Source organism: Vulpes lagopus, chromosome 23 (genome assembly GCF_018345385.1).
Source record: "Vulpes lagopus strain Blue_001 chromosome 23, ASM1834538v1, whole genome shotgun sequence".
In the NCBI taxonomy this organism is placed as follows: Eukaryota; Metazoa; Chordata; class Mammalia; order Carnivora; family Canidae; genus Vulpes; species Vulpes lagopus.
The window spans coordinates 48,740,134-48,765,969 of NC_054846.1; the positions used below are offsets into that span (position 1 = coordinate 48,740,134).

The following is a 25,836-nucleotide window of genomic DNA, read 5'->3' on the forward strand; positions in this document are numbered from 1 at the left end:
GAGAGGCAGGCTCCACACAGGGAGCCCGACGCGGGACTTGATCCCGGGACTCCAGGATTGCGCCCTAGGCCAAAGGCAGGCGCTAAACCGCTGAGCCACCCAGGAATCCCTTATTCTTTAGTTTCCTATGATAAATTTTCCTATGATTAGTTTCCTTTACAACCTGGCTTCATTAAAAAAAAAAAAAAGCATTTGTTTCAAACTTAGCTATCTTTTCTACTAGATTTTTAAGCCACTTGAAGGCAGGAAGCATGTCTGTTTTATGCATGCAACAATCAGCACTACTGCTTGCACAAAGCAGGTACTCAAATATATACTTGTTGAACAAATAAGTGAGCATAATATCTTTCTCCATCCATGTACTCTTCCATCACACATAGCACATAAGCACAATGTTAACAGATGCTATTTAAAATAACTCTCATGTTATGTGGGATTCTAAAATGTTAAGGGAATTGTCATATCCATCTAATTTCATCAAATGACATCAAATGAGAGAAAGCCTTATTTTAGGCTTTCTCTCACTCCTGAATATTCCAGGCTCCTGGGGACAGGATTATATGGACAAATAAAGTCCATAAACTAGATCAATATATAACTCTAACATTCTCTGTCCTTTTTTTTTGCCAAAACCTTTATAAGGCAGACAACTAGACTGCTTTAAGAAACTAAAAATTAGGGGATCCCTGGGTGGCTCAGCGGTTTGGCTCCTGCCTTTGGCCCAGGGCATGATCCTGGAGTCCCAGGATCAAATCCCGCATCAGGCTTCCTGCATGGAGCCTGCTTCTCCCTCTGCCTGTGTCTCTGCCTCTCTCTGTGTGTCTCTCATGAATAAATAAAATCTTAAAAAAGAAAGAAAGAAAGAAACTAAGAGTTAAATAGTTGTTTGGATAGAATTGATTCATTAAAAATAAATGATTGCAATTGCAAAATATCCCCCCTCCTGCAAATTTCAACCTCTAAATATGCAAAAAAGCAACAAAGTAGGTTTTTAGCAATAAAAATGTTGTATAATTACCATTCACTTGGTTGATTTCTGAGTTGGAGGAAAGAATCTCATCTGCCAGTTTCTGTGCAGTAGGAAGAACTTCAGTGTGGTGTGCCGTAATTAAATATTGAATAAACTTTTGTAACTGGTCCCTATTCATCTGGAAAAGGGTTTCTGAGATAGGAAGACGCAATTTGACTTGGTCTGGTTTACGGATCCTGTAGAGTGAGAGTGCTACCACATGAGCACAGTAGAATATGTCTTTGTTCCCACAGCCACATGTCACTGAAGTAATTTTGCATCTATCAAAACTGATTGCAACTTTGTAAGTCACTGCTGGTTCAGAAGTAGTAGCTGCCTCAGTTACTGTGCCACTGAGATGGAAGCCTAAGGAAACAAAAAAAAGTGTGATTAGAGATTCTGTAGTAGGAAACTTGAAGATTTTCATTTTGCATTTCAATTAATTCAGAAACATTTTTACTGAGTACCTTCTATCTATGTAGTAGGCTCTACCATAATAAAAGGTCAATGAAACGAAGATACAGCTCTTAAGGAATACAATATTGAGAAAAAGAGTCCTTACACTGGAGTCCAACCTCCTGAACTAATTATGAAAACTTTTTTTTTTTTTTTTAATTTATGATAGTCACACACAGAGAGAGAAAGGCAGAGACATAGGCAGAGGGAGAAGCAGGCTCCATGCACCGGAAGCCCGATGTGGGATTCGATCCCAGGTCTCCAGGATCGCGCCCCGGGCCAAAGGCAGGCGCCAAACCGCTGCGCCACCCAGGGATCCCGAAAACTCTTATATGTACATATGTACATACGTACATTTGCTCAGGGGAAGGGGTAATGGTTCAAAGCTTTCATTATAGTCTCAAAAGGTTAAAAACAAACCCCAAATAAGTTAGAACCTCTAAGGTAGATTTTAAGCTCTTTGGGGGCAAAGACAAGTCTACAAATAACATCAGTACAATCTAGATTAAGGTAAGTGCTATAAATGCAAGAGAAACCAAAAAAACGCCATGACAAAGACAAGAAAAGGCCATGGAGGATATGGACATTTCTTCCTCAAAACATACAATTTCAAAATGGTGGCCATGTGGAATACCTAAAAGGCAAGAAACCTCATAAAATACAGAAAGCACAGCTTAGTGCAATGACACTATGCAGTGTTACCCCTCTACTCACTAGCACATAGCACTGATAGTTTTGAAATGTAGGAATAATTCAGTCATTCAAATCAAAGTTTAATGAGACCTTAAGTATCAGAAGACCCTAGGCTTAGGGATATTAACAGAAAAAGGAAAAGAATATCAAATATTTGTAAAGCACCTATCATGTAGCAGAACTGTATTGAGTGGTTTTAATAATTTATCGTAATATGAAGTTGGTATTATGTTCCTTATTTTTAAAAATGTTTTTCTTTTCAAATGTTTATTTAAATTCTAGTTAATATACAGCGCAATATTGGTTTCAGGAATAGGATTTACAAAAAACACCCAGTGCTCATCATAACAAGTGCCCTCCTTAATTACCCATGACCCACCTAGCCCATTCCCTACCCACCTCCTTCCATCAATCCTCACTTTGTTCTCTATCATTAAGAGTGTCTTATCGTGTTTCTCTTTTTTTTAAATCTTCCCTTCTCATATCATCTGTTTTGTTTCTTAAATTCCACATATGAGTGAAATCATATGGTATTTGTCTTTCTCTGAGTGATGTATTTTAACTTAGCATAACACTCTCTAGTTCCATCCACATCATTGCAAATGGCAAGATTTCATTCTTTTTGAGGTTGAGTAAGTCCACTCTGTGTGTGTGTGTGTGTGTGTGTGTGTGTGTATCACATCTTCTTTATCCATTCATCTATTGATAGACATTTGGGCTCTTTCCATAGTTTGGCTATTGTGGACATTGTTGCTATTGGGGTGTATCCTTTGGATAAATACCTAGTAGTGCAATTGCTGGGTTGTAGGGCACTGCTATTTTTAACTCTTTAAGGAACCTCCATATTGTTTTTATTTATTTTTTTAAAAAAGATTTTATTTATTTATTAAGACACACAGAGAGAGAGAGAGAGAGAGAGAGAGAGAGAGAGAGAGAGAGAGAGAGGCGGAGACACAGGCAGAGGGAGAAGCAGACTCCCTGCAGGGAGCCCGATGTAGGACTCGATCCTGGGTCTCCAGGATCACACCCCAGGCTGCAGGCAGCACTAAACCGCTGCACCACCAGGGTTGCCCTCCATATTGTTTTTAGAATGGCTACACCAGTTTGCATTTCCACCAATAGTTCAAGAGGGTTCCTCTTTCTTTCTATCCTCACCAACACCTGTTGTTTCTTGTATTGTTTAGCCACTCTAATAGGTGTGAAGTGGTATCTCATTGTGGTTTTCATTTGTATTTTCCTGATGATGAGTAATGCTGAAAATTTTTTTATTTGTCGGGATCCCTGGGTGGCGCAGCGGTTTGGCGCCTGCCTTTGGCCCAGGGCGCGATCCTGGAGACCCAGGATCGAATCCCACATCAGGCTCCCGGTGCATGGAGCCTGCTTCTCCCTCTGCCTGTGTCTCTGCCTCTCTCTCTGTCTCTCTCTGTATGACTATCATAAATAAATAAAAATTTAAAAAAAATTTTTTTATTTGTCTGTTAGCCACGTGTATGATGTTTGGAAAAATGTCTATTCATATCTTCTGAAGATTTTTTAAACTGGATTCTTTTTTGGATGTTGAGCTTGGTAAGTTCCTTATAGATTTTAGATACTAATCCTTCTTCAGATACATCATTTGCAAATATCTTCTCCCATTCCATAGGCTGCCTTATAGTTTTGCTGATTGTTTCCTTTGCTGTGCAGCTTTTTATCTTGATGAAGTCCCAATAGTTCATTTTTGCTTTTGTTTCCCTTACCTCCAGAGACATGTCTAGTAAGAATTTGCTAAAAAAAAAAAAAAAAAAAAAAAAAAAAAAAAAAAAAAGAATTTGCTATGGCCATGGTCAAAGAGGTTGCTGCCTGTGTTCTCTAGGATGTTGACAGTTTCCTGATTCACATTTGGCCCTTTCATCCATTTTGAATTTATTTTTGTGTATAGTTAAAGAAAGTGGTCCAGTTTCATTCTTCTTCATATTGCTCTCCAGTTTTCCCAACACAATTTGTTGAGGAGACTGTATTTTTTTTTCCCCATTGGGTATTCTTTCCTGCTTTGTCAAAGATTAGTTACCATATAATTGAGGGCCCATTTCTGGGTTTTCTTTTTTGTTCCATTGATCTATGTGTCTGTTTTTGTGCCAGTACAATATTGTCTTGATGACTACAGTTTTGTAACATTGCTTGAAGTCCAGAATCATGATGCTTCCAGATTTTCTTTTCTTTTTCAGGACTGCTTAGCTATCAGGGTCTTATGTGGTTCTTTTTTTTTTTTTTTTTTAAGATTTATTTTTATTTATTTATGATAGTCACAGAGAGAGAGAGAGGCAGAGACACAGGCAGAGGAAGAAGCAGGCTCCATGCACCGGGAGCCCGACGTGGGATTCGATCCCGGGTCTCCAGGATCGCGCCCTGGGCCAAAGGCAGGCGCCAAACCGCTGCGCCACCCAGGGATTCCGTCTTATGTGGTTCTACACAAATTTTAGGATTGTCTGTTGTACCTCTGTGAAAAATACTGGTGGTATTTTGATAGGGTTTGCATTAAATGTGTAGATTCCTTTGGGGTAGTATAGACATCTTGACAATGTTTTTTTTTCCGATCCATGAGCATGGAATGTCTGTTCATTTTTGTGTGTGTCTTCAACTGCTTTCCTAAGTGTTTCATAGTTTTCAGAGTACAGATGTTTTACTTCTTTGGTTAAGGTTATTCCTAGATATCTTACGGTTTTTGATGCAGTTGTAAATGGGATCAATAACTTGATTTCTTTTCCTACTGCTTCATTATGTGTATATAGAAATGCAACAGATTTCTGCATATTGATTTTATATCCTGCAACTTTGCTGAATTCATGTATGAATTCTAGCAATTTTGTGGTGGAATCTTTTGGGTTTTCTATGGGGAATATCATGTTGTCTGCAAATAGTGAATATCTGACTTCTTCCTTGCTGATTTGGATGCCTTTTATTTCTTTTTGTTGTCTGACTGCTGAGGCTAAGACTTCCAGTACTATGTTAAATAGTAATGGTGAGAGTGAACATCCTTATCTTGTTCCTGATCTTAGGGGAAAGGCTCTCAGTTTTTCCCCACTGAGGATGATGTTAGCTATGGGTTATTCAAATGTTGAGGTATGTTCCCTCTAAACTTACTTTGTTGAGAGCTTTATCACAAATGGATGTTGTACTTTGTCAAATGTCTTTACTGCATCTGTTGAAATGGTCATATGCTTTTTATTCTTTCTCTTAATATAATGTATCACATTGATTGATTTGTGAATATTGAACCATCCTTGCAACCTAGGAGGAAATCCCACTGAATTGTGGTGAATGATTTCTTTAATGTATTGTTGGATGTAGTTTGCTAGTATTTTCTTGAGGATTTTTCCATCTATGTTCATCAGATACATTGCCCCGTAGTTCTCTTTTCTAGTGGTGTCTTAGTCAGGTTTTGGTATCAGGATAATGCTGGCCTCACAGAATAAATTTGGAAGTTTTCCTTCCTTATCTATTTTTTGGAATAGTTTGAGAATAGGCATTAGCTCTTCTTTAAATGCTTTTTACCTTTAAAAAAAGATTTTATTTATTTATTTTGAGAAAGAGATAACAAGGGGGAGGGGCAGAGGGAAAGGGAGAAGTAGACTCCCTGCTGATCGCGGCTACCAATGTGGGGCTAGATCCCAGGACCCTAGGATCATGACCTGAGCTGAAGCCAGATGCTTAACTGACTGAGCCACCCTGGTACTCCTTAAATGTTTCATAGAATTCACCTGTGAAGCCATCTAGTCCTGGACTTCGGTTTGCTGGCAGTATTCGGACTACCAATTCAATTTCTTTGCTTGTAATCAGCCTGCTCAAGTTTTTTATTTCTTCTGTTTCACTTTTGTTAGATTATATGGTTCTGGAATCTACCCATTTCTTATAGATTGTCCAATTTGTTGGCAGGTAGTTTTTCATAATATTCTCTTACAATTTTATTTCCATGGTGTTTGTTGTTATTTCTCTTCTCTCATTTGTGCTTTCATTTATTTGGGTTTTTCCCCTTTTTCTTGATAAGACTGACTAGAGGTTTGTCAATTTTATTGATTTTTTTTTCCCAAAGAAACAGCTCCTGGTTTCATTGCTGTGTTCTATGTTTTTTAGTTTCTAAATCATTTATTTCTGCTCTAATCTTTATTTTTTCTTTTCTTTGGCTGATTTTAGTTTCATTTGTTGTTGTTGTTGTTGTTATTTTAGTTCCTTTAGATGTAAGGTTAGGTTCTATATTAGAGGTTTTTCTTGCTTCCTGGGGTAGGCCTGTATTGCTATAAACTTCCCTCTTAGAACTGCTTTTGCTGTGTCCCAAAAGTTTTGAATTGTTGTTTTCATTTTCATTTGTTCCATGTACTTTGTAATTTCTTCTTTTATTTCCTGGTTGAACTATTCATTGTTCAGCAGCATGTTATTCAACCTCCATGTATTTGTTGCCTTTCCAAATTTTTTCTTGTGGTTGACTTCTAGTTTCATAGCATTGTGGTCAGAAAAGATACATGGTATGACTTGGATCCTTTTGAATTTACTGAAGCTTGTTTTGTGGCCTACTATGTGATCTATTCTGGAGAATGTTCCATATGCACTTGAAAAGAATGTGTATTCTGCTATTCTGGACTGAAATGTTCTGAATATATCTGTTAAATCCATCTGGTTCACTGTGTCATTCAAAGCCATTGTTTCCTTACTGAATTTCTGTTTAGATGATCCGTCCATTGCTGTTAAGTGTGGTGTTAAAGTCCTCTACTGCTATTGTATTATTATTGATTAGTTCCTTTATGTTTGTTCTTAACTATCTTGTGTATTTGGGGGCTCCTATGTTGTGTCCATAAATATTTAGAATTGTTGTATCTTCTTGTTGGATTGCCCTTTTTATTATGATATGGTATCCTTCTTTGACTCTTGTTACAGTCTTTGCTTTAAAGTCTTTTTCGTCTGATAGAAATACTGCCACTTTGGCTTCCTTTTGACATCCATTTGCATGATAGATATTTCTCTATCCCCTTTCAATCTGCAGGTGTCTTTAGGTCTAAAAGGAGTCTCTTGTAGGCAGTGTATAGATGGGTCTTGTTTTTTTAATCCATTCTATCACCCTCTATCTTTTGATTGGAGCATTTAGTTCATTTATAGTCAAAGTAATTACTGATTGGGATGCCTGGGGGTGGCTCAGTAGCTTAAGTCTGACTCTTAATATCAGCTCAGGTTTTGATCTTGGGGTCATGAATTAGGGTCCCCTGTTAGGCCCAGGATGGGAATGGAGCCTACTTAAAAAAATAATTATTGGTAGATATGTATTTATTGTTATTTTATTATTTGTTTTGCAGTTGTTCTAAAGATTTTCTCTGATGCTTTCTTGTCTTCCTCTGTTTCATGGTTTTCTGTTTTTCTTCAGTAACATATTTGAATTTCTTTCTCTTTATTCTTTGCATATTTATCGGTGGCTTTTGACACATGGTTACCAGTTTGCATATAACCTCTTCCATATATTGCAGTCTATACTAAATTGATGATCATTTAAGTTTGAACCCATTCTTTACTCTTCTCCTCCCCAGATTTTAGGTATACACATCGTTTTGTGAGTTCCTTGACTGATTTTTTACAGAATTATTAATTTTTACTGCTTTTGTGTTTCCTACCATCATACTGTCACTTGTAAATCTTTCCTTTCTACTCAGAGTTCCCTTTAATATTTCTTGCAGGGCTAGTTTAGAGGTCATGAACTCCTTTAGTTTTTGTCTGGGAAACTCTATCTCTCCTTCTAGTCTGAATGACAGCTTTGCTGGATAGAATATTCTTAGCTGTAAGTTCTTCCCATTCACCACTTTGATTACATCATGCTACCCTTTCTGGTTTGGAAAGTTTTTTTGTTGAAAAATCTGCTGAGATCTTTGTGGGGGTTTCCTTTGTATGTAACTGTCTTCTTTTATCTTGCTGTTTTTCATTATTATTATTTTTAAAATTTTATTGATTTGAGAGGAGAGAGAGAGAGAGAGAGAGAGAGAGAGAGGCAGAGAAGGGGGAGGAACAGAGGGAGAGAAACAAGTGGACTCCATGCTGAGCATGGACCCTGACACAGGGCTTGATTCCATGACCCTGAGATTATGACTTAGACGAAATCAAGAGTCAGACACTTAACTGATTGAGCTACCCAGGTGCCCTTATCTTACTGCTTTTTAGCATTTTCTTATCACTATATTTTGCTAATTTAATTATAATATGTCCTTCTCCTTCTTCTTCTCCTATAATACAAATGTGTTTATGTTTGATGGAGTCACCATCATATTCTCGTTTGTAAGTGTGGATAATTGTTCTCGTTTTGGATAATTGTTTTTTCTCTCCTTCATTCAGCTTGATTACTTTCCGTTACTCTGTCTTCTAGGTCATTAAGTCCTTCCCCTACTTCTTCCAGCCTGCTGTTCATTCCATCAAGCACATTTCTCTCTGCTATGTTATTCCTTATCTCTGTGTTAAGGTTTTACTGATGTCCTCCACTCTTTTCTCAAGTTTAGTGAGTATCTTTATGATTATTACCTTAAATTATTTATCAGGCATGTTACTTATGTTTTTTCCCCCTTAGATTCTTGTCCATGACCTTATCCTGTTCTTTCATTTGGGATAAATTTTTCTGTCTTTTCATTTTGTCTAAATCTCTGTGCCTTTTTCTGTGTGTTAGGAAAATCAGCTATGTCTCCTATTCTTTAGAGTAATGGCCTTATACAGAAGAGGTCCTGTACTGCCTTGCCAAGTAGTGTACCCTGTTCCCAGTGCCTGTTTTGAGAATATCTCCAAGACTGCTTTCATTTTAGAACTACAGAAAAGAACTGCAGAGTTGAAAAGCAGCTCTTTTTCCAGAACTATATTCATGGGACATGGTCAGTGGAGTTATATAGCAGAGAGCATATTATACTGGGATTAGGCAGTCAGCATTTGCTATTAACTATGTTGTCTTAGGAGACTTTACAACTCTGAGCTTTAGCTTCCTCCTGAGTAAAGTGGGGATAATAATACTTGCCATCTCTCAAAAGTGGTTTATAAAATTATAAAATGTCCTATAAGCTTATTATTCATGCTTTTATGTAATTTTTGTTAATGAGTCTCTGTGTGAAGAGCATCAGAGAGAACTTCCCCAATGGCCAAGTTTTCACAGTGATTGAAAACCAGCTGCTAAAAAAGTACACTCTTAATTTCACTTAGGCTACTCAGAAGAATTTAGTACATCTATGAGAAATGACAGGTCCAAATGAAAAAGTAACTTTAAAATTTCAAATATGATAGTGATGTCAATGTAGGAAGAACTTGGGTTCTAAGCTTCTGAATCTAAAAGGTGAGTATAAACATTTCTACTTCATCAGTTCAATGTTTTGGGGCACCTGGCCTACAGCACAGTCTCTGAACCCAAATCTCTAATTCCTTTCCTGCATAAAAATGAATAAGAATATTGATGAGATCTGGGACAGAAACAATGAGTATCTTATTAAGCTATAAGCCCCACTATGGCAGGGCTCTGTGTGTGTTCATCACTATCAAAATAAAAATCACTCTGGCTATATGAAAAAGAGGTTGGACCTCAGCATCCATGTTTTTAAAATGAAAGTCTGGCTTAAAAGACCTCCAAGATTCATTCTAATGAGAATACTAATTGATTTTATAGTGACTATCACCGAATTTATTATCTTTCCTAAACCAGGTTACTTTTGAGGTTTAAAGAGTATATAATAATAGCTAACTTTCATGAGTGGCTCCTATGTGTTAGTCCCTATTCTAAGTGCTTTAAATGCCATTAACTCATTAAATTTTCACAATTCTTATGAATCTGATAGTAGGTATGATCTAAGTTTTATGTGTCAATTTGATTAGGCTATAGGACTCCATCATTCAATCAAATACTAATCTAGGTGTTGCTGTAGAGGTATTTTGTAGATGTGGTTAACATATACAATCAGTTGACTTTAAATAAAGGAAATTATCCTCAATAATGTGGATAGACCTCATCCAATCAGTTAAAAGGCCTTATGAATAAAATTAAGGTTTTTCTGGGAAAGAAGAAATTCTGCCTCAAGACTGCAGAATCAGATCCTGCCCAAGAATTTTCAAACTTCTGGCCTGCCCTACAGATTTCAGACTTGCCAGCTCCCATAATTGTGTAGACACATTCCTTGAAATAAATCATACACACACACATATACATATATCCATGTGTGTGTGTATATACATCTATCCTGATTCTGTTATGGAAAACTCTGATTACTACGATTTTTTTAATTTTTATTTTATTTTATTTTTAAATTTTATTTATTATTTATTTTTAATTTAATTTTATTTATTTTTATTATATATTATATTTTTAGATTTTGTTTTATTTTTATTTATTTTTTATTTATTTATTTTATTTTTATTTTATTTATTTAGATTTTGTTTAGATACAGGGAGAGAGAGAGAGAGAGAGAGAGAGGCAGAGACACAGACAGAGGGAGTAGCAGGCTCCATGCAGGGAGCCTGATGTGGGACTCAATCCTGGTTCTCCAGTATCAGACCCTGGGCTGAAGGCGGCGCTAAACTGCTGAGCGATCCAGGCTGCCCTCAACATTCTCTTTAACTATTACACTGCACTGCCTCTGTATATAATATTGTGTTGCATGGCAATCAATACCACATTTACATAAATCACAGAACAACACAACTAGAAACATTATTAGAAAATAACTTTCAGGCTAATGAAATTCTAGAAATTCAGTTTTTATAGCATAGGTAATGGTTTGAACCCTCTTTGTTAATCTGGAATTAGAGACAAAATGTTAAGTATCAATTTAGATTCCAGTGGTCTCCACAGTAGGTCAAAGTTAAACAACTCAGAAACTTTCTACAAAATACTTTTTTTAAAAGATTTTATTTATTCATGAGAGACACAGAAAGAGAGAGAGAGAGGCAGAGACACAGGCAGAGGCAGAAGCAGGCTCCATGCAGGGAGCCTGACATGGGACTCAATCCCAGGACTCCAGGATCATGCCCTGGGCTGAAGGTGGCGCTAAACTGCCGAGCCACTAGGGCTGCCCTACAAAATATTTTTTAAAAGCAGTCAGACATGACTTCCTAGAGGCTTTGATTAAAGCCCATGATACTCTTGGGAACATGTTCATTTGAGTTTGGTAAATCTTTGGACTCCAGGCCCAAATCTTTGGTCATGCTCCAGGCCTAAGCCCATTTGAAAGGCAGAAGTTTGTGAGTGGCTCTGTGGAAGCTTCCTTGCTCTGAGTTCTTTTTTTCCTTCATATCTCTTAGAATGTAAACTGCTTAGAATGTAAACTGAAAGCCAGTTTCACATATTTGTACTTTGTGTCTTATTGTAACCTAGTAACTTTAAGTTTAATTACTCCTGAGATAGGTTCAGTGTAGTGTTTCTTTCCCCTTGCAAACCTAACTGCCATAAACGTGTCCATCAATAATCTGCTGATATAAGCAAACATGCAGAAGCCTCAAAATCTCTACTGAATCCAGCATGTATTTACTGAATAGCCACTGTATGCTCTGAGTTTTTACTTTTTAACTCTTTAATTTGAACATTTTCAAACAAATAAGTAGAGAGCGCTTAGTGTAATGAGACCCCATGTTTCTATTACTTAGCTTTAATAATTTTCAGAGACATACACTGGTTAATCTTTACCCTTTCCCAACTCCTTCTCTATCCTCTCCAATGGATTATATTAAAGTAAATCCCAGAAACATAATTTCATTGCTATATACCTCTGTATACATTTCTAAAAAATAAGAATTTAGAATGAATAGTAATTCCTTAAAATCAAATATCCAGTGTTCAGATTGCCACAAGTGACTTTTAAAAGCCTCTCAAACAACAAACAAAAACAGGAAGTTTGTTCAAGTCAGGATACAAAGTCTAGCCATTATATTTGGTTGATTTGTCTCTTAAGCTGTAAGTCCCTCTCCTCCTCTTCCTCCCTCCACCCAATTATTTACTGAAAAATAGGAAGTTAGCTCTAGAGTGACTTGACCAGATTCAGAGTTTTGGGTAAAATTACTTCATAGGTTGGGCTGCATACTTTCTAATATATCACATCAGGAGGTACATAATGCCTGATTATTTTTCTTTTTGTGCTCTTAGGATTGATCAGTGCATTCAGGTGTTGTGAGCCTGATCCATCCATTATAAAGTTCCTTGTCAACTTTCTACCTAATAGTTTTAGTAGTCATTGATGATCATTGTCTCAATCAATTATTTCATTAGAGTGGCTTTATTTTTTATTTCAATTTTGACTCTCTCACCTTCTCTCTTAACACTCCCATCTGTAAAATGAGGAAAGAAACATGTAAAGTGCCAAATTCAGCATCTAGAACATGGTGGGCTTTAAAAAAAATGACAGAAATGACAACCACAAAAATTGCTTAGAATTCATGGGAAAAATAACTACTTTAGAGAACATCATATTTGTGATGATCCTTCAATCACATTTTTCTAAAATACAAAAAGAATATGCATATATTATGAAATCATCCTGCTTATCAAATATTCAAATGTCCAAGAACTACTGGCTTTTAAAAACTCTTTTATCAATTGTGGTCTTAGAATGATTAAGATAATGGATGGACTGGTGGGAGAAGGCAGAGGCAAACACACACAGGGAAACAATCAATATACATTTGCTTCACTAGTGGCTCCAGAAGGCCATAATGGTCAAACTCCCAATATTTCCTTCCTTCATACAGCATATATTTTTGGTGCAAAGCAGTCAGGGATGGTAGGTCTGGGAGATGAGACCTGGCTTTTTGAAGAAAACAATCAGGCAGCTGTTCCCCTGGTGGCCTTATCACTTCATACAGAAGGAGAAACAAAAACAAAAACAAAAAAAACATCAAGTGCTTTAACACTGAGCAAGCCCTGAATAATGTACCAAATACTTTCAAGGAGTTTTTGTTTCATTTTGCAAGCATTACATACTCCCCCCAAGACTATCCCTAAATCACAAAGTAAGCTTTGCCTTGAGAAAAAGAGAGATTTCATTCCAACTTTTTGTTCTGTGGCTGAGATATCTTTCCCACTTGGTCTTCACACTGATTAGAAATTTAAGAATAAAACTGTATCACAGTCCCTTCTCCATTCATATCACAATGGCTCTGATATCTCAATTTCCCTTGCTTCAACATGTTCCAATTGCCAACTGTAGAATGGGGCAAGTCTCAAAAAGTTTGCAGAAATGGCCCCATAGGCTCCTAACAACCAAGTTATTCGCAGGTGGTCCTTGCTAGAGCTTGCCATGCTTAAATATGCAGCAAGAACTCTGAGAACCTGATGATTAACAAGAACGGTTAACAATACACGAATGGCTCATGGATTAAAAGAGTTCTTATTCTTCTGTCTTCTAAACCAAATAGTGACCCAGAGGAAATGGAAATGACTGAAATTGTTTACTTAATAATTTTATTTTCCAGAATCAAGGCTGAAGAATCTAGGGCATGGGCTGGACACCAGCTTGGACTAATCAGAAAGTACCAAAGACCAGTTTTCCACTTGTGGAAAATATAAATAAAGTTTCCCTTCCCCAAATAAGGAATCCTATGTTCTTCATGGCTTAGTTCAAATATCACCTTCATATGAAACTCTACCTGTTGCCCTAATGCTGAATTCAATCATATTAAATGAAGGTGCTTTAACATTTATGCCAATGGAGTTTATAATCTTGTTTACAAGAGAGAGATTTTACCCAGAATCAGATATTAAGAGATACTCATAGATATTAAGAGATACTCATTTCACAGATGAGGAACAGACTCAGAAAAGTTACACAATTTGACCCAACTTCATTGCATGATTACAGTCACAATAACAGAAATTAAAATGACCATAACTTTATATTCTGAAACATCTTGTGCTTTAAAAACTATAAAAAATAAACTAGTAAAGGATTCCTTCAAGTTAATATACTTCTTAAATACAGCCAAATTGCTTCTTTTGGTCAAAAAAGAAAATAATTTTTAATTACTAACAGTTTTTGAGTACTTACCACGTGCTAGACCCTAAGACATCCTACAAGCACTATTTCATTTAATTCTAACCATAATGTTGTGTGTTTAATACTATTATTATCTCTATTTTTTGGTAGGTAAAGAAACCTGAGGCTTAGAGAAATTAATTAACTTGCCTAAATTTACACAGCCAGTGAGAGGCAGAGTTACGAATTGAACCTAGGAGGTCTATATTTCTATTAGAATGTGCTCAAACATCAACCTAATTTTCCTAGTTTAGGAAAATCAGAGTAATGTTTGGTACTGCTTCTTAAAAATTTTTAAAGTTTTTTTTAACGCTGCAAAATCATTCTAATCCAATTTTCATCTTTTGTTTACATATACTCAGCTACTATGATAATTACCAAACTGATAGAAATATGGAATCCTAACAGAGACAAATGGTAGAGAATATGCAATATTTGGCCTCTCTGGTCAGATTTAATTTGGTAACCTATAGCATACATCTTTCCTTCAGAGATTATAAGAAATTCAAAGAGCCAAAACACATAAAGATGTTAATCTCTCTCTCTCTCTCTTTTTAAAAAGTAAATCTTAAATCAAGGTCAATTCATCCATTCAACTAGTAATTATTTAACATCTACTATGTGTTAGGTACCGAGAATAAACACATGAAAAGACCAAATAATATCTGACCTTATGGCATTTATATTCTAGCTGGAAAGACAGATATTAAATGATTAAGTCCAGAAGTAATTTAATTCTAATTGTGGTAAGTGGTATGAAAGAAAAGTTACAGGATGACAGGATAGCATATAATATGAAGACCAGACCTTATTTAGGGCAAGGGATTTCTTTGAGGAAATAACATTTTGAGCAAAATTTTATAGAATAAATAAGAATTAATTAGGTATAAAGATGGGGAATGACTAGAAGAGTGGTAAAGAGTATTCCAGGTAGCAAAAAAAAAAAACCAAAACAAACAAACAAACAAAAACATATATGCAGAAGTGCTGAGGTAGGAGGAAGAAAAAGGTTATACTAAGGCTAAAGGTACTAAGGATGGAGTAACATGGAATATTCAAAGAAAAGAAAGAAGGCTAGCAACTGGAGAGCCAACAGGAAGAGGTAAAGTGGCAGGTGTTGAGACTGGGAGAAGCAGGCAAGAGTCATGGCTCTGGGATTCATCCCAACTCCTCCCTCTGCTCTGTATTCAAGAGGTCACAAAATCCTGTGGATTCTGCTTCCTGAATATCTCTCCATTCTAGCTCCTCCCCCTAACTCTTCTAACACTGCCTCAGCTCAAGATCCTAACAATCTCCTGCCTAAATGAAGACTGGAGTGAACAGATTTGGCCATATTGGGCATCTGGACACCAGGGCTGCTTATAACTCTGGCAAAGTGGATAGTGTCACCATCAACGACCTCTTCATTGACCTCAACTACATGGTGTACATGTTCCAGTATGATTCCACCCACGGCAAATTCCACAGCACTGTCAAGGCTGAGAAAGAGAAACTTTATCAATCTCCATCTTCCAGGAGCAAGATTCCACCAACATCAAATGGGGTGATGCTGGTGCTGAGTATGTTGTGGAGTCCACTGGGGTCTTCGCCACCGTGGAGAAAGCTGGGGTTCATTTGAAGGGTGAGGACAAGAGGGTCATCATCTCCACTCCTTTTGCTGATGCTCCCATGTGTTTGTGATGGGTGTGAACTATGAGAAGTATGACAACTCCTTCAAGATTATCAGCAATGCCTCCTGCACCACCAACTGCTTGGCCCCTCTGGCCAAGGTCATCCATGACAACTTCAGCATCATGGAGAGACCCATGACTACCGTCCATGCCATTACTGCCACCCAGAAGACTACTGACGGCCCCTCTAGCTGAGGTGTGACGGCCGAGGGGCTGCCCAAAACATCGTCCCTCTTTCCAATGGTGGTGCCAAGGCTGTAGGTAAGGTCATCCCTGAGCTGAATGGGAAGCTCACTGGCATGGCCTTCCATGTCCCTACTCCCAACGTGTCAGTTGTGGATCTGACCTACCACCTGCAGAAAGCTGCCAAATACGACAACATCAAGAAGGTTGGTGAAGCAGGCATCAGACAGCCCCCTCAAGGGCATTCTGGTGTATACTGAGGACCAGGTTGTCTCCTGTAACTTTAACAGTGACACCCACTCTTCCATTTTTTTAAATAATAAATTTATTTTTTATTGGTGTTCAATTTGCCAACACACAGAATAACACCCAGTGCTCATCCCGTCAAGTGCCCCCCTCAGTGCCCGCCAACCAGTCACCCCCACCCCCCGCCCCCACTCTTCCATTTTGATGCCAAGTCTGGCATTCCTCTCAATGACCACTTTGTCAAGCTCATTTCCTGATATGACAATGAATTTAGCTACAGCAACTAGGTGGTGGACTTTATGGTCCACATAGCCTCCAAGGAGTAAGAGCCCCCCTGACTATAGCTCCAGAGAGTAAAAGGAAGAGAGAGTCCCTTAGCTGCTGGGGAGTCCCTGCCCCAACTTATCCTCCAACACACTGAGAATCTCCTTACCTCCAGTTTCCATCCTAGACCCCCCTGAAGAAGAGGAGAGGTTTGGGGAGCCCTACCTTGTTATGTACCATCAGTAAAGTATACTGTACCCAACCAAAAAAAAAAAAAAAAAAAAGAAAAAGAAACCAGACAATAATTAAACAATTTTACTGGGATGCTGAGCACAGTAACAATATTTACACCATGCTAAAAATAGTAAGGCACCAAGATAATTTCCATAATTCATATTTATATCTCAAATGGACAGCTGTTATGCTTCTGCCAATTTTCAACCCATTTTTAAAAATATAAAATTTGAGCAGTTTTATTAGCTAATAATTACTGGATACTTACTATGTACCAGTGTTCTAATTATTTTCCAGATATTAACTAAATCCTCAAAACAACCCTACAAGATACATTCATTTAGAGGATACTGAAGCTCAGAGAGGTAAAGAAATTGTCTAAGATCACACAGCCTATAAGAAGTAAAGTTGGAATTTGAACACAGGTAGTCTGGCTTTAGAACCTGTGGTCTTAACTACTATAATACATCAAATATGACTATGCAAGTACAATTCTACAAAGATGCACTAATGACAGGTCAGTAAATTCTGATGTTTGCCCTGTTTCCTGGGCAATTAATTGTTCAACGCAACTAAAACTGACAAGTGGTCTGTGATGCTTTCACAGTTGGAATGAAGATGGACTCATGAACTCATTTGTACAGACAATGTTTCTGCACAGTGAGTGAGTGAATTATCAGCTGAGAGTTCTAAAGGAAAGCACTTCTCAGTATAGCCCTCTGACACCACTCAAAGTCTTTGTGTTTCTGAGTGCAAGAAAGGCTCTAGTAAAGCTTGGGCAATTAAAACCACTTTGCTCATTGCTCTTTTGATTCACCAGACCCATGAGCAGGTGCTAATGCATGAAAATGAATGTAGTTTCAGCCAATGGCAGAGAAAAGGAGAGCTGAGGTTTACAGAAAGAATAATTTTTTCTTATAGTCATTTTAAGTGTGTGTGTGTGTGTGTATACACACACACACAGAGATATATAAACTAGGTAGCTCCTTTAAATGAGAACGCTTTCCTCCTGAATAAATTAGGTTTTGATGAAACTGCAGAGTATAAATTAGACCTTCTCACTTAATTCCTGTCTCCTGGAAGGCCATAGCAGTATCAGCAGGCACTCTTCCTCCTTTCTGTGAACTGACAAAATAGTAGCCACAAGAACACTTAAAACGATGAAAGTGACATTCTCAAAACAACTAATTTCTTTTCCAGAAAGCCCATTCAAAAGCTGGATAATAACTACCGCCTAACCAAGAGCACTGCAATGGCTTTGTGGACTCATATTATGATATATGAATCAGGGAATCAGGGTACTTGAGTTCTAATTCCAGTATTCCTCAATTCCACTTTGCCTCAGTTTCTTAATTATGCAAATAGACATAATAATAGTTATATGCCTATCAGACTCACGTGAAAGTAATTTGTAAAGAACACATTTCCCAGAGATACCATTCAATAGCAATCCCAACTGGCCAGGGCCAGGGCCTATATAAGTTCACAAGAAGCAGATGGCACCCACACACTGGGTGAGGGTGCGAGAGACTGCAAGTGAGGAGCAGTATTGTTATTCAAGAATACAAATGATGATGCCCCATTACTCTGAGAACTACTTGGTTTGTTTGTATTAGAGAGGTCAGTCTAAGCTTCTTGGAGCAGCTGAGTAAGCTGGGGGGCCCTCCTTGTGGCCATCTGCTCCCCTCCCAGACTCCTCTGGCAAATCAAGAGGTTTTCCTTGTATTAACCTCTGAAGAGCAGCCACAGGCCCTTCTCAGCACCAGTTTTAGCAGGCAATGGTCTCTGCTGTCCATCTGTGCCAGTAACTACAGTTAAAGAACAATGAGGCTTCCCAAACCCAAGCATTCATTCACTTAGTTTTCCAGTACTCTTACTTGGATCTCTATAAGGGGATTAAATATATTTTAGAAGATTGAGTTATTTCTCTTTTACTTTAGAAACACTTTATGGAGAAAAACTTAAATAGGAAGACTGTCTGGAAAATTCACTTAAAAATCTAACATGTATAAAATATAATCACTTTAAAAATAGTAATTTCATTTCTCCCCAACCACTCTCCGGAGCCTAAGACTTAGAGCATAAGTTGTCTTGTACGTTGATAGATAACCAGTCCATTCAGAACTGCAGATCTGATGCATGCTCCTCAGTTCACAGATTTGAACACAGACTAGGAAAAAATATACCAGTACTCCTTATGCAGTTGTCTGCCAGAAACAATGTGCATAATACGAGGTACACATGTTACCAAAATGAATGTTATAGGCTAATAATTAACACCTGGATTATTCATTTGGAGAGAGAAAAGGGCAACATGTAATTGTAAAATGATTTCAGAAATTACCCCATTACAGTCAGTAGGCTACATCAATGGGGGAAAATAAAAACTAAACCATAAGCTGCTTTTTGAAAGGAAAAGGATACATATAGCTATTTTTGATCAACTACAATATTGTGTGATCAAATGTTTATTTTCAAGAGTCTTCAAAATAGCATTCAGGTTTATTTTAAAGCATTAAAATATTACCCAGATACTTTTTTTCTAGAGGAAAATGATTTCCTGGCTACTTCTCCAAGACACTCAATCAAGTCATCAGAATATAATGAAATTATACTTCAATGAGTTAATATATATATCAGTATCTGGCATACCATGTTATTAGCATTCTGACTATAACTGTCACAAGCTCCCTTATTCTAATATCTAAAGACGTCTCATTTAAAGCCAAGTCTAACAACCTCAAATGAGCTAAAGAAAAATGCTATATTTTTGCTTCTGCATAAATATCCTATGAACTGTAATCAAATTCTTATAGCAATCAAAAGACTCATTTTCAGGAGATCTTAACTCCATGACATTTTATTTCCAACATGGCCTTTTTAATATGGAGATAAATGCATATTCCACATAACATTCTTTATTTAAAGATTTCATACTCTCGTAAGAACGCCATTCCTAACATTTACAGCATTTTGGACAAGGCCTCATATTACCCTCTAGCTTTTTTCTTTTGTTCCATCTTGCAACTTGACCTGTGTGGGGCGGCAAGAATGTCAAAACAAATTCAATTAGGACAATGCTTTTCATTTTGTTGAGAAACTGGAGCAAAACCATTTTTCCACATTCTAGAGTAACCTGATTCCATACAAACACCAATCAAATAAAAGACTTTCTCATTAAGCCTTCACTCAAGGTTCTAAATACATTCACATCATACACTGGATCTAAGGAGCACCTCTTCATAGGAAAAAAATCCCTAGGGTCAGCAACTTTTCTGAATCAAAATTACATTCTTACTGTAAGATCCCATTAATTGGCCAGCAATTCCTTGTGAGCGCTGCTCTTACATGGCTTTTAACTCCTTTGCTGCTCTAACCCCAAAGGCAGGGGATAAATTTGCTAAATGAAGTATTTTTCCACTTGTATGCTTTTTTTAAAGAAAGACTCCCTGAAAATCTTTAGAATATCTAAACTGTGAATTATGCATTTATGGATTCTCACTGTGTGATATAATTTATTTTTCTTTTTTAACTTGACTTAAATTTGTGTATAAAACAAAATTAGTCATCATCTGAACCAAAGGTCAATTTATTCTAGCCTGGTCACAGAATTACAGCAGACTAGAACTCAGAAGGTATATATACCAAGAAAAGAAAAGCTTCCTTCTATGAGTCAAACAAAGCGAATTTGCCTTTTGAGTAGCCTGTAGGAGAAAACAGCTACCTGAAGCTTTCTCCCATATAATCCAGGTCTAGATTCAAGAGTTCCTCTGTGGTCATGCAGGGATTTGCAAGACCAAGAATGCTGGTGAAGAAGAGGGCTGTTTTTTGTAGGTAAGGAAATGCAGTGTCATCCTAGAGGGAGAATAAAATACTCTTACTGGAGAGGTTGCTGAAAGATAAAAATCTACAAAGTTCACATAGATGAGAGCCAAAGAAGTTTCTTTCTTTATCTCAAAGATCTAGGACCACATCGTGGAATCCCAGTCTCTGTACCACAACATTATGCCACGTTAAATTTTTTTTTCTAATGCAAAATTGGGAGAGAAAAAGAAAAATAGGCTATAATCTAGGGAAATAGTGCTAAAATTTAATGATCAATTGAGAGAATGAACACTGAAAGGGACACACCTCAGATCAGCAGGGCTACCATATTTTGGGTAGTGGCCACAGTGAGTTCTTTTTCTCATTTTTTTTTGTACTGTGCTGGAGAAAAAAAGTGATTTTCAACCTCAGAATGAATATAATATTCCAGCAGCAATTCCAAGTGATTTATCATACATAATTTAAATCTTTACTGTTGCTAGATACTAAGCTGAATACCAAGGATACTAAGTTGAGACGGAACAGTGTCTACTGGGAGAGACAGACAAGTAAACATTTATAGTTGAGGGAATAAATGTTATGACAAAGATTAGCAAATGGTATTATAGAAGGACAGAGCAAAAATACCTAGTTCAGGCTGAAGGTTTGTGGTTTAGGAAAGACTTCCAGAAAGTAGGGATATTTGAGTTAAATCTTGAAAGGTGAGTAGAAGATGAACAACAACAACAAAAAAATCTACATTATTTTATAAGTAATATGAGAAGTAGTACAGAGTAAGATGGAACACACAGGTGAAACAACCAATCTAAGCTGAAGAGAGGGCCAGGTAAGGGTCTCCGAAAGGGTCTCCAAAGTAGGGAAAGGAACCAGAATGTCATATGCAAAAGCAAGGCCTGGCAGCATGAAGTATAGTACAATATGAGACGCGATATAATATGTAGTGATTGTAGTAGTTTCCTGCTATTGTAACAAATTACTACAAACTTAGTGGTTTAAAACAACACAAATTTATTACATGACAGTTCCAGAAGCTGGAAGTCCAAAATGGGTTTCACTGGGCTAAAATCAAAGTGTTGGCAAGGCTGCATTCCTTCAAGAGGCTCTAGGGGAAAATCCATTTCCTAGCTTTATCCAGCTATTATTTTATTTTTTTCAAACATTTTATTTATTTGAGAGAGAGAGTATGCAAGAGAGAAAGGATGAGCAGGCGGGGGGCGGGGCACCGGCAGAGGGAAAAGGAAAAACAGACTCCCCACTGAACAAAAAGCCCTAAGCACAGCTCGAAGCTGGGCTCAATCCCAGGACCCTGGATCATGACCTGAGCCAAAGGCAGACACCTAACTAAGCCACCAGGGTGCCCCATCCAGCTTTTAGAGTTCACCTGTTTTCCTTGGCTTGTGGCCCTTTCCTCCATCTCCATCATTAGTAATGGCTAAATCTCCATTGAATCAACCTGCCACTGAATCTCTTTTATCTCTCTTTCACTTACAAGGATCCTTGTGGTTGCATTGGGACCATCTGGATAATCCAGGATAATCATGCCATCTCAAGATAAACTGATTAGTAAATTCCTACTGCAACCTAAATTCCTTCTTGCCACTATTGACATAACATAGTCACAGGTTCCAGGGATTTGGATATGGACATCTGTGGAGAGCTATCATTCTGCCTAACATAGTGATTCAGAGTGTACATGCTGGAGTCACACTGCCTGGGTTCATGTTTACCATCTTGACTAATAGTTGTGTGACCTTGAGGAAGTTACATAACCTCTCTGTACCTCAGTTTCCTTGTCTGTAAATGGGATAATAATAGTAACTACCTTATTTTGTTGTAGGGAGGAATAGTTTACTATGTGAGTGGGTAAAGGGTTAGCAAAACTCTTTCCCTTTCTTCATGAGACTTTGGCCTTTGATTTAAACTTTTAACTATGTTTCCCTGAAAACCTGATAAAGGTAAAATGTCAACTATGGTCTTAAGCAATGTTATATTAAAAATGACACTTGATTGGTAATAATGGGAAGAAGTGTAAATACCTAGTTGTAAGCCAAATCTTTTGGTTCCCCTAAGTGTTGATGACTCATATAACTTGGCGCAATCCTTTAGGTGACCCTGGATACTATGCCTATATAACTGCCATAAGAGATATTTATTTGCTCTTGTAGAACATGAGTCTGTTAAGTCAGGGCAACTTTCAGATATGGCCAATGTGGATCTCATTTCTTTCACATGAGCATCACCTAGGGGAATGGGGGCAAAGAGTAGCTCCTGAGCAGCTGCAGAGACAACTCTACGAACTGCTACAAAACTCTCACTGAAGAATGCCTGATGTTGTCTTGCTAAGAAGCTTTGGTTCCTGTCCTATATGTTTTGTTTTCTTTTTTTTTTTTTTATTGTATTAAAATACACATAATATAAAATTTACTATCAGTCATTTTAAAGTGTGCAGTTCAGTGGTATTAAATACATTCATATTGTTGCACAGCCAACACCACCATCCATCCCCACAAACTTATTATCTATTAAATAATAATTCCCCATTCTTCCCTCTTCTAGCTCCTGGCAAACACATCCTACTTTCTGTTTCTATTATTTTAACTACTCTAAGTACCTCATGTAAGTGGAATCATATGGTATTTGTCTGTCATTGACTTATTTCACTTAGCATAATGTCCTCAAGGTTCATCCACGTTGTGGCATATTAGAGAAATTCCTTCCTTTTAAAGGCTAAATAATATTCTATTGTATATACATTATCAGAGGTCACTTAAGCCATTCATCTATCAAATAGACATTTGGGTTACTTCCATATTTTAGCTTTGTAAATAACTGCTGTTATGAACATGAGTGTACAATTTCTTTGAGAGTCTTTAAGTTCTTTTTCTTAAATATTTTATTTATTGGGATCCCTGGGTGGCACAGCGGTTTGGCGCCTGCCTTTGGCCCAGGGCGCGATCCTGGAGACCCGGGATCGAATCCCACATCAGGCTCCCGGTGCATGGAGCCTGCTTCTCCCTCTGCCTATGTCTCTGCCTCTCTCTCTCTCTCTCTGTATGACTATCATAAATAAATAATAATAATAAAATTTAAAAAAAAAATATTTTATTTATTTATTTGAGAAAGTGTGCATGAGTGGGGGAGGGGCAGAGAGCGAGACAGAGCGAGAGAAGCACACTCTGTGATGAGCATGGAGCCTGATGTGGGGCCTAATCCCAGGTCCCTGAGATCATGACCTGAGTGGAAATCAAGAGTCAGACACTTAACCAACTGAGCCACCTAAGTACCTTGAGTCTTTAAGACATACACCGACAAGTGCAATATCTAGGTCATATGGTAATTCTATTTTTAATTTTTTTCTTAAATATTTTATTTGTTTGTTTGACAGAGAGGTAGTGACAGCCAGAGAGCACAACTGTGGGGAACAGCAGTGGGACAGGAAGCAGGCTCCCTCCTCACCAATGCCGGACTTGATCCCAGGACTCTGATATTATGACCTGAGCCAAAGGTAGACACTTAACTGACTGAACCACCCAGGTGCTCTATTTTTAGTTTTTTGAGGAAACTCCACACTGTTTCCCACAGTGGCTGTACCATTTTACATTCCTACAAATAGCGTACAGGCTTCCAATTTTTCCACATGCTTCTTAATACTTCTTTTCTGGTTTTTTGATAACAGCCATTCTAATGAACATGAGCTAGTTTCTCATTATAATTTTGGTATGCATTTCCCTAATGATTAGTGAGGTGAGCATCTTTTCATGTACTTATTGGACATTTGTTTATCTTTTTGGGAGAAATGTCTATTCAAGTCCTTAGCCCATTTTTGAATCAAGCTCTTTGGTTTTGTAGTTGACATGTAGGAGTTCTTTATATATTTTACATATTAATCTCATACTAGATTTATGATTTGCAAATAATTTCAGCTATTCAATGGGTTAACTTCTTACTTTGTAGATAGTGTCTTTGATGTACAAAAATTTTTGTTTTTCATGACATCCAATTTCTTTGTTACCTCTGCCTTTGGCATCATATCCAAAAAAATCACTGTCAAATACAAATAAAAAGATTTGTCCTACGCTTTCTTCTAAGAGTTTTATTGTTTTAGGTCTTACATTTAGGTTTTTGATTCTTTTGAGATAATTTTTGTATATGGAGTTAGGTAAGGGCCTAATAACCTAATTCTTTTGCATGGGGACACCCAGTTTTCCCAGCACCAACTGTTAAAAAGACTACCCTTTCTCCATTGAATGGTCTTGGTACCCGTGTGTGTGTGTGTGTGTGTGTGTGTGTGTGTGTGTATGTAAACACATATATAAGGGCTTATTTATGGGCTTCCATTACATTCCACTGGTCTATATGTCTGTCTTTATGCCAATACCACACAGTTTTGATAACTGTAGTTTTATAGCACATTTTAAAATGTCCTATATAGTTTTGAGTAGACTAATGTCAAGTATGGCCTATTACAGTCTTGTGAGTCTGAATGTTTAATTGAACCTAAGAAGACACCTTTCTCTGCTGGGTGCAGCAAAGTGTTAAGTTCTTAGGTAGGTGCTGTTACATGGTACATACATGCTATACAAATTGTTAGCTATTACTATTACATATAAATTGCACAGAAGAAGGACTGGCACAATCCTAACATTTATAGGAAAAATACTGGTATTGGTAGTAGTATCACCACCACCACCTCCACCACCAATACTACTATAATGCTGGCCTATACATAGCATTGCAAGTAGTCTGTATGGCTGAAGGGTACAATATAAAGAAGAGAATGGTAGAGGTGTGCCCAAAGAAGTAGGGAGGGTTGAGATTATAAGGAAGTAGAGAGTTTTAATTCTTTTCTGAAAACAAGAAACAACCATTAAAAACATTTTAAATAAGGCAATATCATGATCAGATCTATATTTTAGGAAAATCATTCTGATAGGAATGTGGAAAATGGACTGAAAGAGGCTGGAACAGAAGCAGAGAGCTTAGTCAGGAGGCTATTAAAGTTATTTATAGAAGAGAAATGATGTTAGAACAGCATAGTTTCAAGTAATCTGAAAGACTGCTTTTTGCTTATAACACACACACACACACACACACACACACACACACACACCTCTAAAAATCTTCTAGGCTCCAGATCTACACTTCCAACTACTTGCTGGACATCTCCTAAGGAAGTCACTTAAATTCAACATGTTCCAAACTGAATTTATCATCCTTCCCCTAAAAATTATGCTTCTCCTGATTTCCTAAACCCTAT

The 25,836-nt window shown here is 37.3% G+C and overlaps 1 protein-coding gene across 1 annotated transcript in view; it reads right to left on the reverse strand.

The window, feature by feature from the left end:
- The window catches only part of ZSWIM5 (zinc finger SWIM-type containing 5), a 194,543-nt gene that overhangs the window by 67,332 nt on the left and 101,375 nt on the right, over positions 1-25,836 (reverse strand). The window contains exon 2 of the mRNA XM_041738512.1: positions 1,019-1,375. Within this exon, the coding sequence (XP_041594446.1) occupies positions 1,019-1,375 (357 nt within the window). The remainder of the gene's footprint in view (positions 1-1,018; positions 1,376-25,836) is intronic.